Source organism: Aegilops tauschii, chromosome 6 (assembly GCF_002575655.3).
Source record: "Aegilops tauschii subsp. strangulata cultivar AL8/78 chromosome 6, Aet v6.0, whole genome shotgun sequence".
NCBI lineage: Eukaryota > Viridiplantae > Streptophyta > Magnoliopsida > Poales > Poaceae > Aegilops > Aegilops tauschii.
The window spans coordinates 218,211,863-218,229,322 of NC_053040.3; the positions used below are offsets into that span (position 1 = coordinate 218,211,863).

Genomic DNA, 17,460 nt, shown 5'->3' on the forward strand with positions numbered 1-17,460 from the left:
TTGGGCGTGGGGGAACCGCCCGCCTCGCGTTGCAAGGAGGTGGGTCGCCGGGGCAACGGGGTTACGTGGCGGCGTGCCCCCTAGCATCGGAGGCATGAGACCCTGGCGGCACCGACAGAGAAAGGCGGAGGGAAGGTGGGAGGAGGCGGTTGAGGAGGAAGAATGTGGGAGAGAGGGGGTCGGGCACGAATAGAAGGTTGGAGGGAGGGTTGGTGGTTTCACAAAACACCAAATCATCAAATCAATCAAACTATAAAAAAGGAGAAATTGAATCTTTTACCCCATTTTACTTCTTTATTGGATCATTTACCTCCCTGAGAGGCTACCGGACGAGGACCGGGACAATTGTCATTCCAATCCCGAGGGCAGGAGCAGCGGATGGATTGGTCACCGTCCGTCCTTCCCCTCCCATTCTTCCTCGGCGGTTCCTCCTCACACCACACGCAGCTAGAGGAGCGCGCACGCTCGCACACACACGCCGAGGGGCCATAGGTTAGGGCAGTGGAGCGAAGGCGGCAACAGATGCCGGGGCCGGGTAGCCAGAACGGACGGGCGACGCCGCCCAAGTCCGAGAACATCCACGGCCTCGTGCGCGCTGGCGACGTGGCGGCCGTCCAGAGGAAGCTGCAGGAGAACCCTGCCCTCCTCAACGACAAGAATCCTGTGGTCCGTGCGCTTCCTGTTACTTGCGTTCCCTCCTTGCCTTTCTTCAGCTTCAGACGCACGATCTTTGCTCGTTCCTGGCGTTCTTGACACATGCAGTGTGGATTGAGCATACGAGATTCGTTAGAAAAGCAGCGTTTGTCGGTGTAAATATGTGGTTTTAGTCAGATTGTATGGCCGAGGCTTGATTTTCTTGAGCTCGTTCTTGGATTTCATCCCCGCGTTGGCTATTCGGAATCTTCGGCCGTGACTCTCTGCACATTGCACTTGAACTGCATCGCCACCGTGTTTATTTGCTCCTCTTCGTGTAGTTAATGTGCTTCTTTGCTGTCTATTTCTTCCATTTTTTTTGTGTAGGGATACGAGTTCCTTTCCGGAACCAAGAAAGCGCAACTACGATGGTTCTGAATTTTGCTTGTTCCCTGGTGCCGAATTTTGAATTTTCTATTCCTGCCGTGTTAGATTTTTCTTGTTGCCATTTCTGTTTCCTTGGAGTGTGCTGTCCTGCTTCCTTCCAAAAAATCCCCCTTGATTCGTTTGATTGAATATTGGATTTTCTTCATTATTTTGTTCCTTTAATTGTCTATTTGTCTTGGCTTCGATCCCTTTTCTAGATGGCCTGTTACCATTTAAGACGGGTCGCTTTCCCATGTAAATTATGGCATTGCTTTGGTGAACTGGCTAGATTTTACTCTCGGAGAAAACTGAGTATGTTTGGATATCCTGTCCTGTGCCCTCGTACAAGAGCCTTGATATTTGCACGAGTCTGGTTTAGTTTACAACAAAATTAGGAATGGGTCTTATCATGTACTCTCTCCGTCCCCAAATAAGTGACTCAACTTTGTACTATTAGTACAAAGTTGACTAGTACAAAGTTGAGTCACTTATTTTGGGACGGAGAGAGTACTAGTTAGATGCCCATGCGTTGCCACAGATGAATAAAAATAGAGGTGTCATCATAACAATGTTGCTCATATAATAAAATTGAGATGAAAAGACGTATGCATTTCAAGAAGAAACAAAAAGAATTACAAACATATGTATTTTAGGTCTTGGATGCAAGATAGAAGTAAGAAAGCATGAATAAACAAACTTTAACTGAGGCACTACAACTGCAAGGACAGATAATCATGACAATTTTCAGAAAACAACCATCACTCAAATGTCTTCTTTCGTTTATTTGCCACTATTTCTTTACTTTTATACTTTCCGTCCATGTCCTAATCTAGCTTCTAATATGTCCTTTGCTGAACAAACAAAGAAAAGGAGCAAAAAAAAAAAAGAAACAAGAAGAAGAAACAAGGAGAACATTACCAGATATGATGCACAAAATAGAGTGGCGGTACACAATCAAGTCTTTATTGTCCACTGCATAACCAATGAAAGATTGCACATCAATGTTCTTTTATGCTTTCTTAAAACCAATCGTCTGATGGAGCATATGGTTCTCAACAAGAGAAACGCGCTATCACGAAGTTACGTCACAAAAAACTAACAAAGATTGTAATCTTGTTATTAAACTTGGATATACTGTAAAGGGATATGTGTGATAAGCAACTTCTGAATGAAAATTAAGTTATTGCTATTTAGGTCGTTAGCCCTACCTTTAAAAAGTAAATAATCCCAAAAAAGGGGCAGAGGTAACACGATATCTCCTCTTGCCACAAAGCAGAGTATCTTCCATATAAAAAGGCAGAGTGCCTCCCTCACTATTTTAATTTTTTACATTGGAGTACCAATGTAAAAAGGCAGAGTATCTTCCTTTACTACAGAACAGCTCATACCCAAGCACAAGAAATCAGACAAACTTTCAGCCTCTGCTTTGCCCGTTGTGCACTGCACACCTCCACTCTACTCGCCTCTACCACTGGGGTGTGATCTCTTTGATTTGTCATCTCCGGCAAGCGTTGTTTAATTAAAAAGAAAATCAATGGCGATGTTATACAATCTGAAACATTTACACATATATACTGTTGTACACAGATTATACACACGATTCACCCCTTTATTAGATAGGTGCCTTGGATTATGTTACATCTTGCAAACAAATACTCAACGCACAGCAAGCCACTGGAGGCAATGCTCTCGGCAGGCAACCTTTGTTGTATATATATCATTAGATTACTACTTAATGGAACAAATGTTCACCCTCTTCTTACATTAGATTAAGCTTGGACTAAAACCAGACACCTACTGCCTTCTACTCAGCAGAACAGTAAAATTAATATATTTTTTGTCCAGCCAGGAACTCTATGCTTAGTAAGATTGGAATCTTCTGGCTGTTTTTTTTAGCAAATCTCGGTTATCTTAAATTTATTTCTTGTGTTGATGCCAATGCTTATTATAACTACCTTCCTTGGTGAGAAACACCTTCTTGAAAAATACCAGCTGACTTAGATCAAGCACAAACACTTTAGGCTATAGTTCTGTAGGATACTAGGTGCTGGAATATTTACATGTTGATCTGAATATGTAAAATATGACTATTGATAAAGAAAAATTATATCATCCTCACCTATGCCAATATTCAAATGGCTAATGACATACTCGTCCCTACAGCTGGTAACCACAACGCAACACCTTCCCGCTGCCTGCATTCCCCACGCTTTCCCATCTCTGTGTCATGATCATGGACCTCGCCCTTATTGCTACCACCCTAAAATTCAGAAATAGTATAGCCCTACAATGCGAAATTTAGCCAGTTTGAAGTCCAACAAGGAACTGAGTAACTTGGTCGGCTTCTTTGTGATGATATGAAACACCCAGCATAAGATCTGAGACCATCACTGCATACATGTATACGATGAAACTACTCGTAGTTTTTACCTCGTATCTAGAAGGCATAATTGTTGTGAACATGTAAATGTCTGAAGTATGAAGCGGCTTTGACAATAATTACATTGACTATACTTTCTCGTAAGTTGAACTATCGTGCAAACAAGCCACCAACTAACTTCAGTATGAACACAAAAAATGAGCAAATAACACATCAGTCAAGTGAAAGCAATGATCACCTCACATTAAGGGACTGTCATGGTCATTCAGGTTGCTGTTATTTCCAAAAATGAACATTAAAGCAAGTATCCAAGTTGCTTCTCTGAAAGTTGTCTGTGTGAACTTCAAACATGTCCATGGAAAGCAATTTTAGATGACTGACCCTAGTATATAAATTGATTTCTATTGGGCTGCAAGAGTAGTTTATAGACGGTTCGACTGTTGCGCTCTTTGGGCAGGAATCTCCACTTAACAGCAAGAATTCACATACATGATTCTTTTTTTACTTTGTTATCCCTGAAGGGAAAATATTCATCACTGAACACCTTCAGCAGATCATTGTTGTATAATTGAATCTTATTACTTAAGGATTTCTGAAGTGATTAGGCAAAAACATCAAGGAAGTCCAAACATGGTGGACGTAATTTAGAATCCAAGATTTCCGTCTCGTCCATATATTCAAGTTCAAACATGAACTGCAGTTCACTAAGCTATAATCCAACTAATTCAGAACTGACATGGTGTACCTTGTGGAGACGTAAATAGAGTGCAAATCTGAAGAGGCGACGATGTGCTCGGATGGAAGAGAAAGGAGAGGCGCAGAGCACGACGAACGGTCTGCTTGCTCCTTGACGCAGCGTTGCACTGTGCTCGTGAGGCCGCGCTGAAGTTCTTGAGCGAGGTCCCCAGCAGTTTATGCGACCTCCAAGCTGTCTGGCGATGGCGAACAAGCGTGCCGGCAGGGTATGTGGCCTCCACACAATCCCGGCAGCGACGAGCGAGTGACTCAGGCAGTGGGTATGGCCTCACTGCATGCAACACTGGCGACAGCGAGCGAGCATGGCAGGGGAAACTGAACGTGCGGAGAGCGGAGGAGAAATAGAGGAAAATGGATGACGAAGCCGGGGAGAAATCGGGCGGGCGCAGCAAGGGGTTGCAGTTTCTCTAATTTGAATTTTGAAGTGGGATTGGAGCTGGCCGGGGATTGGGATTGAAGGAGAGAGGCGGCAGGATAGAGGGATTGGGGGAGGCCATGAGGAGGCAATGGGATGGACGACGCGAGATGATTGTGGAAGAATGGCCGGTGCTAGCAGGCGCTTGGCAGCAAAATATGTTAGGTAATATTCCCTTCGATCAAAGCACATGTAAACCTTCACGTGCCTGAGTGGGAGGGCAGCGTTTAGACTCTTGCCGCTGCACGTTTCTTTATTCCTTCTCGGCGAAGAGGCAGACGGACCATCAGCACGAACTGGTTCTTTTATAGGAGTAAAGATTTTATTACGTCATTGTCAACACTATACCTCAGCGATAATTTTATCTCCCAATTCGACCAATTGTCTTGATATGCTTGTCTATTTCATGTCATTTGTATTTCCTTATTGCTCTTCTTGCCGGTCAATAGGATGTTGTCATGTGCAAATCTTGGTAGGAAACCTTATTGCAGTCCTTTTCTGCTTGCCTTTCAGAAAAGAGCATATGATAAAATTTACAATGACCATTTTCTACAATGACATATCTCCCACTGTGGCCAAATAGAACGCTTTTACAAAAATATTTACTTGACATGATCCTATACCTAGAGCTAACATCATGTATAACCCAATTGTGACATTCTAGAATAGGAAGGAAAGTCTGATTTTGAGAACGTGAATATGAGCGGGTGAATGACAGCTTAATTGCATGGAATTTGACTAGATCCCAGACAACCGTGGCTATACGTTCTTTGTCTATTCCTTTGAATTAGCCATGGGTAATGTTGTCCACAAACTGCGTATCTTACTTTTTTTTATGTACGATGCAGATGTGCCAAACACCACTTCATGTCGCAGCTGGATACAATAATACTGAGATAGTGAAATTCCTTCTTGATTGGCAAGGGCAAGGTTCAGATAGGGTTGAGGTGGAGGCAAAGAACATGGTAACTAAAGTACCACATTTGCTAGTACCTTATTAGCTCCTCCGCCCAGTTTTCTTTCCTTCTATGATTTGAGATTAGCATATAAACTACCAATTCCGTTGCTCTTCAGTACGGAGAGACACCCCTGCATATGGCAGTAAAAAATAGTTCTTATGAATCAGCAAAATTGCTCCTTGAACGTGGTGTACATACAGGAGCCAAAGCAAATGTAAGATCTATCCATTTACTTTCTATTTTCTCTTTTAGGCCACCTGAGTTGACTAAATTCACACACTTAATATGTGTAATTCATATTGTTGCAGAATGGCATGTCACCATTGCATTTAGCTGTCTGGCATGCACTTCAAACTGGAGATTGCAGCACCGTCAATTTGTTGCTAAGCTATAATGCAGATTGCAATGCTAAAGATGATGTACGTACAGTTGGTTCCCTAATGATGGTTCAATTGCTTTCTGTACAACTGTATCAGAAATAGTAAACGTTGTTCTATCACATGTTGCCCCCAGGAAGGCAAAATCCCCTTAAATCATATCCCAGGAGGAGCTGGCAATGAGATGCTGCTCCAGCTCCTCACTCGCCATATGGAGGAACAAAGAAAACAAAAAGCCCTCATGACATGTCATGAACAACGGTCAATGGCGGAGTTTGAAGAAGCAATATCACAAATCGTGGGGTTGCAAGAGCTGAAAATGCAATTACGTCGATGGGCCAGGGGAATGCTTTTTGATGAAAAGCGCCGGGCTATGGGCTTAGGGATTGCTACCAGAAGAGCTCCCCACATGGCATTTCTGGGCAATCCAGGAACAGGTGGTGATCCACACAGAAGCTACCCTTTTTCTATTACAAAAATCCTTTTCAGTTCTCAGCATGATTTATCATTATGGAATTCATTGTTAGAGCACCTCTAGTAGAATTCCTAAAATGGGACACCCTAAAACCATTTTTGGGTCAATCCCTAAAAGTTTTCAGAGATTCCAGGGTGCTCCAGTCTAGTCTAGCAGATTCTCCAAAGCTGCAATCCCTATATTTCTTTCCTCCATTTCTCTTCTCTTTATGATTCACTCCATTACAAGTCCAATTTCACATCATATTCAAACTCTTATTTTCTACCCCACACAATTCAATGATATTGCAATGCCATAACTTTGAAATTTTCAAATTCAAACTCAAACACAACATAGCATCCAAGATGCACGACATGATCCGAAGTAGTTCGTTACTGATATAGGACCAACCTATGGTGTGTCCCGATCTAAAGGAATTGGAGGTGGATTTGGAGGGAGATCACGAATAACACGAAGAGCACAAGGCGAAATTGGGGGAAAACACGAGGAGAACACTATCGGAGAAGATCCACACACAAGTACTCCTCAAATCTCAAGTCAAAGTGGTGCATCACAAGCATTCAACAACAATGGAAAGTAAAGATAACTAGGGTAGTTCTTCCCCAATCTCTAAGAGTGTGTGTGTGTGTGGGGGGGGGGGGGGTCTTAGAGAGATGGTCTTCCCCAAATCTCTAAAAGAGATGGAGGCCTTGGTTAATCCCTTGGGATTCTTCTCCTAATGGAGGTCTTGATCCTCCAAGATGAGATAAAGATGAGCAAAGCTCTCTTAAGATCTATTCATATGCTTTGCTAACCCTAAAATGGAGGAGGTATATATAGGTCCAAGGCATGAAGGGGTAAGTGGTGGCAACAAGGGAAAGGTACATGGGCCTTGCACAAATTCTGCGCGCAGGCAACACCACCAGACAGTCCGGTTGGGAGGACCGGACAATTTGGTCGATCAGACCCTTTGACCGGACAGTATGGTCAGTCCAAAGAGCCTCGGGTGCGACTCGAGCGGCGATCGGACAGTTTGGTCCGCCTGACCGGATAGGTAGTGCTACTTTTGCACACCTTCTTTCGTTGCTCCGTCTTCTTCCGTCACCGCTTCCATGCTTCCCTCGCGGATGGTTTAGGCGTACCCTTGTGCTTCCACTCCTTGATACGCGTGAAGCTCCGCTCAAACCTATACATGTACGAGGGAGGGTCAAGTATATCATCCAAGAGAGAACCAATTAGACACACATAAAGGTTATAATTAACCTTAGTATGCGTGATGCACGTGTCCCTTTGCGATGGAGCCACCCCCCCCCCCCCCCCCCCCCACACACACACACAAAAGACCCGACCTCTGATCAAAGTCCAAATCACTATGGGAAAGAGAAAAGAGAGAGACCAGAGTCGATGCAAGAGTGGAACTTGTCAAACACCATGTACTCATCATCTTCACGGTCTATATGGCCACTCTCGAATGTCGCTCCTCAATCCATGACATGTATATATGCAAACAACAAGAAGGAAACAACAATGAAAGTGTAGCCCATTCCTCATGCTCATATCAAGATGGCTCAAAGGGAAAGAATTCACCTTAGGAAGGTTCCCGAAGAACTTGTTGGCAAGCATAGTGTATATCTTCTCGTGGGCAAGATGTCTCATGGCGACACCACCTTGTGATTCCTTCAAATGAGCAAACGGAACCAACAGTTTGAAACACAAAGGTGGTTAGCGTGAGCACAATAGCCATCATTCATGTGGTGATTCACCCAACAAGTGTCGTCATTGTGCTCAGTATAATGTGTGCCACGAGGATGAGGAGTATGTGCCATTCACCTCAATTCATGTCGTTCCTCACGTCGGGCTTGTTCATCATCTTGCGCCTCTCGTTCTCTTCTTTGGCGCTCTTGGTGTTAGAATTGAGCGTCACGGAGTGCTCATTGTGCTTCGTTTTCTTGGCGAAGGGTGTCTTATTCTTCTTGGCGCATTTGTTGTTTAAGGGCATCTTGTTCTTCATGACGGCGTCGCTCACGCTCTAAGATGCGGTCTTGTAATCCATTACCGCGGATTGGAGGCGAAGCTTGTTGATCGTGCGTTGGTCTCGAAGACAAGCACGAGGCGGTATGGAACTTGCATTGGATGGGGGCTCCAAAGATTGGTGACTTGAGCGTCTTCTCCTTGATGAGGACGAAGATGATGAAGACTTGCAGTTGACCATCAATGCTCGAAGTTCATCCATTTGAGTTGTAATCTTGGCGTCGAGGTACTCCCTTGTCCGCGCTTCAGATTGGGATGACATTGGCGAGACCATTGATGCGGTCGTTCAAGACACCAATGGAATCATGCATCACTCATTGGAGGCCTAAGTGATCAGTTTTGGTGATGGAGTTGTTCGCGTCTTCGTTGTAGTCGAAGACCGGGTTCGATGCGCTTGGCCTATCCATGACAAGACTCGAGCAAAGGTTAGTAGGAAATGAGAGAACAATACCCAATTACCTTTCCCAAGGTTGAGAATGTATTGAGTATCACTCAATGTGAATGCTATAATAGTGGAATTGGTACCAGACTTGTTTCTCACACCTACAAAGTAAAGTTTGTCGAGGAGCTCGGTTAGGATAATTGGCACAAAATTCAAGCAAGTTTTAGTCAAGATATGCAAAATGTTGAAGAGGATTCACAAATTGCAAGTAAAGCAAATAGATCAATAGCCATGAGTGGTACATGGGAACACACACAGATGTGCAACCAAGGAATGCACAAAGTGTGTTTCCACGGAAAAGTTCATGTTGCACAACGCGAGAGAGACGCTAGCATGATTGCTCAAATGGGCAAGATATGTCCTTGTGCACCAACCTACAAGAACGAAACATGTTTTCTATCCCAAGTATGCTTAAAAGCTTTTCTCTCGTTTTTTATGCTTCCTTGCCAAGATGCTTGATGCACGAGCCGATGTAGCAATTATGTATGCACGGGAGTAACTTATGACACAAGAGATGATAACAAGATTGATGCACACAATTGCAACTATGCGTAGTATGTATCACTACAGTGCAGAAGTAACTTGGCCCGACAATACTCAAATGGCTAGTCTCAACGGGCAAGTGACACAAAAGGCTCGGGGCTAACAATGCAATGGCAAGGGAAGGTGAGATGATGACGGAATTGATACCTACGTCAACACTACCTTCGTCGAGGTCGGAGAAGTTGCTATCCTTGCTTACGGTCATGGTGTCAAAGGGTGAAGTGGTCGTTGTCGATGACGGGTTCGTAGGCGATGATGAATGACGGTGATGTTGATGTCGTCGCGTCCCTAATTAGCCGAAACACATTAGGAAACGGAAAACCGCAACTCAAAATCTCAAATAAAATGGGTCAAAATTGGGTTATGAAGCGGAGGGTAGGTTGTCGTGGGCGAAATGGGTGGTATTGCGGAAGGTATGGTGGTGTAAAGGTTGCTAGGTATGCGGAAGGCTTGGTGGTGGGGCTTAGTTTTTTTTTTTTGGATTTTTAGTCTCGATAGGCTGAAGTCGGATGATCTGGACTAGGTTTCAGATTGTCTGGGCGTTGGCTGGATCGTCCGGGATGGGATCCGGATGCTCCGGGCAAGTCAACTCGTGGAGAAAACTGCTCTGGATGAACTCGAAATTTTGGGGATAATTTTTTGGGGGTGGGTTTCATGGTGGGGAAAGGTGTGGGGGTTGGGGAAGGCCAGATCCACTTGCCAAACAACAAATACATGGATCCAAATGAACAAATTCTCACAAGAACCAACAAAATGAAAAAATTGGTGGGGCTATTTTTGGTGGGAATTTTTGAAATTGTGTGAAAAGAAACAAAAATAGGCCAGAAAGTGAGAGGGTGGAGTGACTCCACGATGTGAATCAACCTTGCTTTGATCGAAGATGATGTAGGGTGGAACCCTAGATGGCTAATCTTTTCACACTTGGAGGGGGAAAAGAAAGAACAACCAAATCACAAGAGGGAAAATCATGACAAGTCCAAATCACACATCGACTAGAATAACACACATGAGATTCACAAGAATACAAGAACAATCCAAGGGAAATAGCACTAGGGTAGAGTTCATCTCAAATCCTAAGGAGATGAGGCTTGGAGATCTCAAGAGATCCTTCTCCCATCAGAGTTCTTGGTGATCCTGTGATGGAGATTGCTACCGACTGGTAGTACTCCCTAGCCATGGCTGGGGTATGGAATCGTCGAACTCACGATACAGAGACGTGGAGAGGAAGAAAGAGCCGAGGAAGAAGACTTGATTCAGAGGAAGGAGAAGCTAAGTCTTCTCCATGACAATCTTGGTGGTACCCAAGTGTGCACAAGGTCTCCGCTTGAGGTAGCATCCATGTCTCACGTGAAGTGAAGGGAAGCTCAATAATGAGAGAAGACAACTTGTTCTTGATAGCTCGTTTACATGCTCTCGTCATTGGTCCACTTGGTGCTTGGGGCGATGGTGGTGTATCTATGCGGATGACCATAGGGTGCTCCGCACCAAAATGTCTCAACTCATCACCATATGCCCGCCATGGTTGAAGAGAAAGTCATGCTCAACCATCTCATTACCGTCGCTAAGGATGAAGGCCATAAGGTGTGGATCATCATCATTCGCCACCATGATGACCAAAAGGGAATATCCCATGCTTGGCCATCTCACATGTGGTGACCCCGAAGATGGAGTGGTCTCCCTTGCTTGTAGTTGGTCGCCTTGATGTTGGCGTCGTAGCTTCTTGTCAGTGATGGTGTCGGTGTCGGTGTGATCTGGAAGTAGATGGTAGCTTGGATGCATGTGCATTTGAACGCCTTCTTGAAGATGATCTTGAAGAAGAACAAGACTTGCGGTTCTTGAGCATTTGCTGAAGAAGCTCTACTTGTGTGTTCACCTTGGCGCCAATCTTGGCATCCCAAAGGTCCATCTCAGCATCAAACTTGTCATTGTTGGCGTAGACCGAATGTGAATTACCTTCCCTATCCATAGTAGCACTCGAGCAAGGTGTGAGTAGAGAAGGGAACAAACAATACCAAAGTTACCTCTTTCCGATGTTGGTGAAGGATCAAGCGACTTCACAATTGATAATATGCACTTGGTAATGAGCCCTTGTCCAACCTCACACCTACACGCAAAGGCTTACAGTGGAGCTCATTAGGGATCAGTGGACGAAATCAAGCAATTTGAAGTCCAAGATATGTAAAAGTTGGAAGAGAATCACAATGAACTCAAAATGGCAGGGAAGTGTTCACGAAAGGATGGATACAGAAGCAAAAGGAAAATCACACGTGGAGATAAATGGGGCTAATGCAACTGTAGGGATGAGCAATATAATATTGCCTAATGGACACTAAGCTTGTGTTGCACAAGCACAAGGAGAGATGCTAGCTTGGTTTCATGATAGGGCAAGATTCGCAACTTGGCACCAACCTATGTATGTAAGCGTAACGTTTCCTGTTTCAAGTATTCTTAATTCCTTATGCACAATTATCTTTTTCTCAAAATGATCTTGTTTATAAGATTTTGTGACTCTTGCTCTTTCTTTCTCTTTCTTTTGTATCGCTTTTTTTTTGCACTTCTCTTCGTCTCACCACTTTCTTGAGCCTCGACCAAATATGCAAGACAAGTAACACAATAAGATGCTAGGAGTATACTATAACACGATATTATGCAATCACTAAGGTGCTCGAGTTCACAAGGCCCGACAACACTCGGATAGCTAATCTCAATAGGTTTGAAAGGTATTCGCAAAGAATGGTGGGGCTGTCAAGTGTAATGGCAAGGAAGAGTTTGTGATGGAATGAATACCTTCGTCACACTTTACCTTTCACAAAGTCAGAGGTACCGGCCTTGCTTCCGATTGAAGGTGTCAAAGTATGGAGTGATTGCCGTCGTAGGCGAGCTTGGTTGTCGATGTAGAGGTACAAGTATTGTTGTAGACGTCCAAGGTCCTAAGCCAGCGAAGATAAGCTTGATAGGTGGAGGAGATATTCTTTGACGATGAAGTACCTCCAAATTTTTCTTGGCCAAAAGATGTGGAAACCAATGTGAGGATTAAAAGCACACCGATAGCTTCAAAGCGAGCCCAAGAACACTGAAATCGGAGTCTGGATGTGGAAGTTATGGCCAAAACATGGAACCAGCCGTGGCATTTTTTTGTACTACCGGGTAGTCTGGTCGGGGGGGGGGTTGGAGTGACAGTCCTTGACATGGTTTGACTTTTTGGGCGACAATAGATGATTTCAAGCTTGAAATTGGTGGGGGAAAAGAAAAAAAATGGGGCCAGGAAACGCTAAGGAGGCTATAACAAACGGCAAAACACCGGATCCATGGATCAAATCCAACAAAAACTCGCTAGAAACCACAAATCACTCAAAATCGGGAATGGCAATTTTTTTGGGGATTATCAAATTAGGCAAGGAAAATAAAAAAAGGCTATAAAAGTAAGGGGGATGGGCTCCAAATCGTGGCATCCTTGTTCATGATACCAAATGATATAGGACCAAACTATGGTGGCCCGATCTTCACGAATTGGAGGTGGATTTGGGGAAATCACGAACACGAAGACCAAAAAGGGAATTGCGGGAAACACAAGAGGAAAACACTATTGGACAAGATCCACACACAAGTAATCCTGAAATCTCAAGTCAAAGTGATGGATCACAAGCATTCAACAACAAAGGAAAGTGAAGATAACTAAGGCAGTTCTTCCCCAATCTCTAAGAGATATGAGGGTCTTGAGCGATAGTCTTCCCCAAATCTTAGAGAGATGGAGACCTTGGCTAATCCCTTGGGATTCTTCTAATGGAGGTCTTGATCCTCCAAGAGGACATAGAGATGAGCAAGGCTCTCAAGATATGGTCATATGTGTTGCTAACCCTAAAATGGAGGAGGGAAGGAGGTATATATAGGTCCAAGTCATGAAGGGGCAAGTGAGGGGCAAAAAGGGAAAGATACACGAGCCTTGCCCAAATGTTGCGTGTAGGCAACACTATCGAACGGTCTGGTCGGGAGGACCGGACAGGCTGCCCCATGACCGGATAGTCTGGTCAGTCCAGAGAGCCTCGTGTGCGACTCCAGCGGCGACCGGACAATATGGTCCACTTGACCGGATAGTCCGGTAGTGCAACTTTTGCACGCCTTCTGTTGCTCCATCCTCTTCTGTCACCGCTTTCATGCTTCCCTCGCGGATGGTCTAGGCGTACCCTTGTGCTTGCACTCCTTGATATGCGTGAAGCTCTGCTCAAACCTATACATGCAGGGGGGTTCAAGTAGTATACCATCTAAGAGATAACGAAGTGGACACACATAAAGGATAGAATTCACCTTAGTATACATGGTGCGCGTGTCCCTTGGTGACGGAGCCAACTCCATGGTGATGACCATAGGGTGCTCCACACCCGTTACCATATCACATAATCCATCCAATGATCACGTATCATCCAAAAGCACATGATAAATCAATCATCATTCACTGCCAAACATGAGAAGCAAAGTTCACACACTCTCATTGCCCCCCCTCCCCCCAAAGTTCACAATATCCATGAAACTGCCCACCCAACCACCTTGGAAGCCAAGATAATGCAGACGAGTAAGCTCCCAGTATGCCCCCATCCATGCTATTGGTATCCATGAACGTGATATTTGCTTATTTCTCTGTTAGCCTTCACCTTCACCCTACACTCCTCGAGAGCAAGCCTTCGCTCCTCTGTGACGGCCTGTCCGTCCGCCATGGCAAGCATCCTCTCCTCGGCTCTTGCCTTTCTTTCCTCGTTTCCCTTGACCTCTTGCCACCTTGCTAGCTTCTTTCGCTTCCATCATCTCCTCCGCCTCCTCCTTCCTTGATCTCATCATCTCCTCCGCCATCTCCTTGTTCTTACTATCCTATCAAGTTTCTCCCCCAAGGCACCAACTTCCGTGCTTGTCTTTAACCTGTTCTTCTCGTGCTTCTTTCTCTTGGGCCTCATCAAGTATGGTTCACCCGTCATCATCTCCCTCACCAACTTCATCTCCACCTCCATCATTCTTGGGAGAAGAGTGTCTTGACCTTGCCCTCTTCGGTAGAGCTTCGTCATTCCTATTCCCCCACTTTTGACTTTTCTTGAGCATGTCTTTACCTTGCCCTCTTCGGTAGAGCTTCTTCATTCCTATTCCCCCACTTTTGACTTTTCTTGAGCAATGCCCAATAATGGTGAAAGGTAAAGGGCTTCCCTTTCGATTTTAACATTTGCTTGTACATCCCTTGGATGACAGCCACCTATGGCAACGAACAAGTCATGAGCAATTATGATAGCAAGATGTCATGTATGTTGAACAGAATATATGATCATAGTACTTCATAATCATGTTCTTCTACTTCATAATTTGGCATTGAGAATTCGATGTTGTCTATGCCCATCATGCTCATGAAAGAATTGGCACTAGCAATGTAAAAATCAATTAGCAACAATACCGAAACATCGAGGAAAAAAGGAATAAATACTCACCTTTTGGGCATTCGGTCGAACACCTCGGAGGCGTTGCACATGCCAAGCTCGCCAGTGATAATGGTCGGCGAAGGAGGGCCTTCGAGGGACTGTAGGAGGCGCGGCCGGGACATGATCGGGGGAAGGCCGCTTCAGGCTTAGTGGCAGCGTCAATGCCGCGCGCAAGCCCCTGAAATGGGAGATCGGCATTGTGCGACACGAGGCTGGGGGGCTGCAACCTATAGGGTGGCAGTAGCTTGGCGTAGTACCGCGTAGGCGGGAAGCACCACGCTTCCTTGCTGGCTGCGCTGCCGGCTCGAGAGCCATAATGGGGTGGTGCGGGCCATGGTGACCCGGCATGGGGTGGATGGAAAGTTTCCACGGGGGCATGGGTGGGACCCATGGCCTCGCTGGCGAGGCCGTCGGGGCTGTGTGGCCGCGGCGGGGTCAACCGGTAACCGTGGTTGGGGGAATTCTCTCTCCTGCCATGGGAGTGAAAAATATAGGACAGGGTCAGTGAAGTGTTTTCCCTATATTTTGGATCAAGGTGTTTTCCGCGTTGACTTTAAAAAAGTAGAGGGATAGGGAATCTGCTAGAGTGCAATTTTTACAGATTTGGCAGTATTTAGGGATAAAAATTCTACTAGAGATGCTCTTATAATGTGTTACGCCCCTGGCTACCACCTGGGATCTAGACTGCCCCCACGGACCAACACTAGTTTTTCCTGCACACTTTGTGCTCACTCGTGCGCACCCGGAATTAACTTCCCAGGCAGTCACCCATTCTCAAATTGCTCAAAGCCAAGCACGCTTAACTTTGAGATCCTTGAGAATGGGTTCCCAGAAATGTTGATAATGTTATGTTTTGATAAATTGGGTTGGTTGGGCAAATTTAGAATAGCTATGCAAATTTAAAAAAGGACTTGTCCCGAATCTTGGACAAACACGAAGCTCATGGGCCTGAAAAGTGTGACCATTCCTTTACTGCCATGTTACATTTGGCACTTGCCAATACGGAACACAAGGCTATATACTGCCTCTGTCCCAAAATAAGTGACCGTGGTTTTAGTTCAAATTTGAAGTAAAACCACGTCATTGTTTTGGGACTGAGGGAGTACATGATATGCGGTTGCTTTTACTTTTCGATATAGGCACCAAAGCCATCAATATTTCAATACTCAGTGCATAATATTGTAACCTCTAATGCAGGTAAAACATGATATGCAGTTGCTTTTACTTTTCGATATAGGCACCATAGCCATCAATATTCAATACTCACTGCATAGTATTGTAACCTCTAATGCAGGTAAAACAATGGTAGCTCGGATTCTTGGAAAGCTCCTACATATGATTGGGATTCTCCCTACTGACAAAGTTACTGAAGTTCAGCGAACTGATCTTGTTGGAGAATTTGTGGGGCATACTGGACCAAAGACGAGGCGGAAGGTTTTATCGATATTTTCTCTTCAGTTTTGACACCCTGCTGCACCTACATTGACGTGCACAAAATTCTATTGCTGATTGCAAGTATTAGTATTGAAAGCTCAATTCTGTTTTGTGCTATTCCTAGTGATTTTAGCAGTTTCTGTATTTATTTCTCCTAATATTGGTGCTTAGGTATTCAGTTCTTATGTTTGGTTTTCGTAGGACATTCAGTATATTAATTAACAGTGAAATGGGTTATATATGTGAATTAAATATAATAGGCTTTTCCCCTCCATAGTGTTATAATGTTTAGTGGTGTTTTCTCTCTGCTTAATACGTTGTCATTGTAATTGTGCCTGCATTCTTACAGATAAAAGACGCCGAGGGAGGGATTCTGTTTGTGGATGAAGCTTACAGGTTGATACCAACGCAAAAATCGGATGATAAGGATTATGGTTTGGAGGCACTGGAGGAGATAATGTCTGTAATGGACAGTGGCAAAGTAGTTGTCATATTTGCTGGGTACTGCAAGCAAATGAAGCGTGTCATTGCCTCGAACGATGGTTTCTGTAGGAGGGTCACGATGTTCTTTGATTTTGATGATTTCACCACGACAGAATTAGCGGAGATATTGCTTCTGAAGATGAATAGCCTGACTGACACAAGTTTGCTTTACGGGTTCAGGCTGCATCGGAGCTGCACCAGAGGTGCCGTTGGAGAGCTGATTGCCAGGGAGACCACTGAGGAGTGGCTTAAACAGATGAACGGAGGTCTGGTAGACACACTGCTTGTCAATGCACGTGAAAACTTGGATCTTCGTCTTGATTTCAGTTGCAATGACGCTGAGACCATGATCACAATCACATTGGAAGACTTGGAAGCAGGCCTAAGGCAGATCTCGAGACAGAGACATTTGCGGTGACCTACAACTACAATCAGGAACATTCTTTTCTTGACAAACCAAGTTACAGGTTCAGGAGTTTTGATAGAAGTCACTGATTCCGCTTCGGGTACTATGTCTGGTGTATCTGTTCCAATTGGTAGGTTGCTGCCCTTCTGCAATAGTAGCACTGGTACGCATGTATTTTCTTTTTGAAAAACACATATCTTTATTCATTTGCAATAACAAGTACATCGTTTATGAGGAGAGGTACAATTTTGCTCAAAGGCTCCTC

General features: G+C 44.6%; 1 protein-coding gene across 1 annotated transcript; it reads left to right on the plus strand.

The window, feature by feature from the left end:
* The first annotated feature begins 327 nt into the window (after positions 1-327).
* On the plus strand, positions 328-17,452 carry LOC109773926 (uncharacterized). The gene is made up of 7 exons (XM_020332653.4): positions 328-666; positions 5,459-5,575; positions 5,685-5,783; positions 5,878-5,988; positions 6,083-6,383; positions 16,167-16,306; positions 16,656-17,452. The coding sequence occupies exons 1-7, from the start codon at positions 523-525 to the stop codon at positions 17,205-17,207; spliced, it is 1,464 nt and encodes a 487-aa protein (XP_020188242.1). The 5' UTR covers positions 328-522; the 3' UTR covers positions 17,208-17,452.
* The last annotated feature ends 8 nt before the right edge of the window (positions 17,453-17,460 follow it).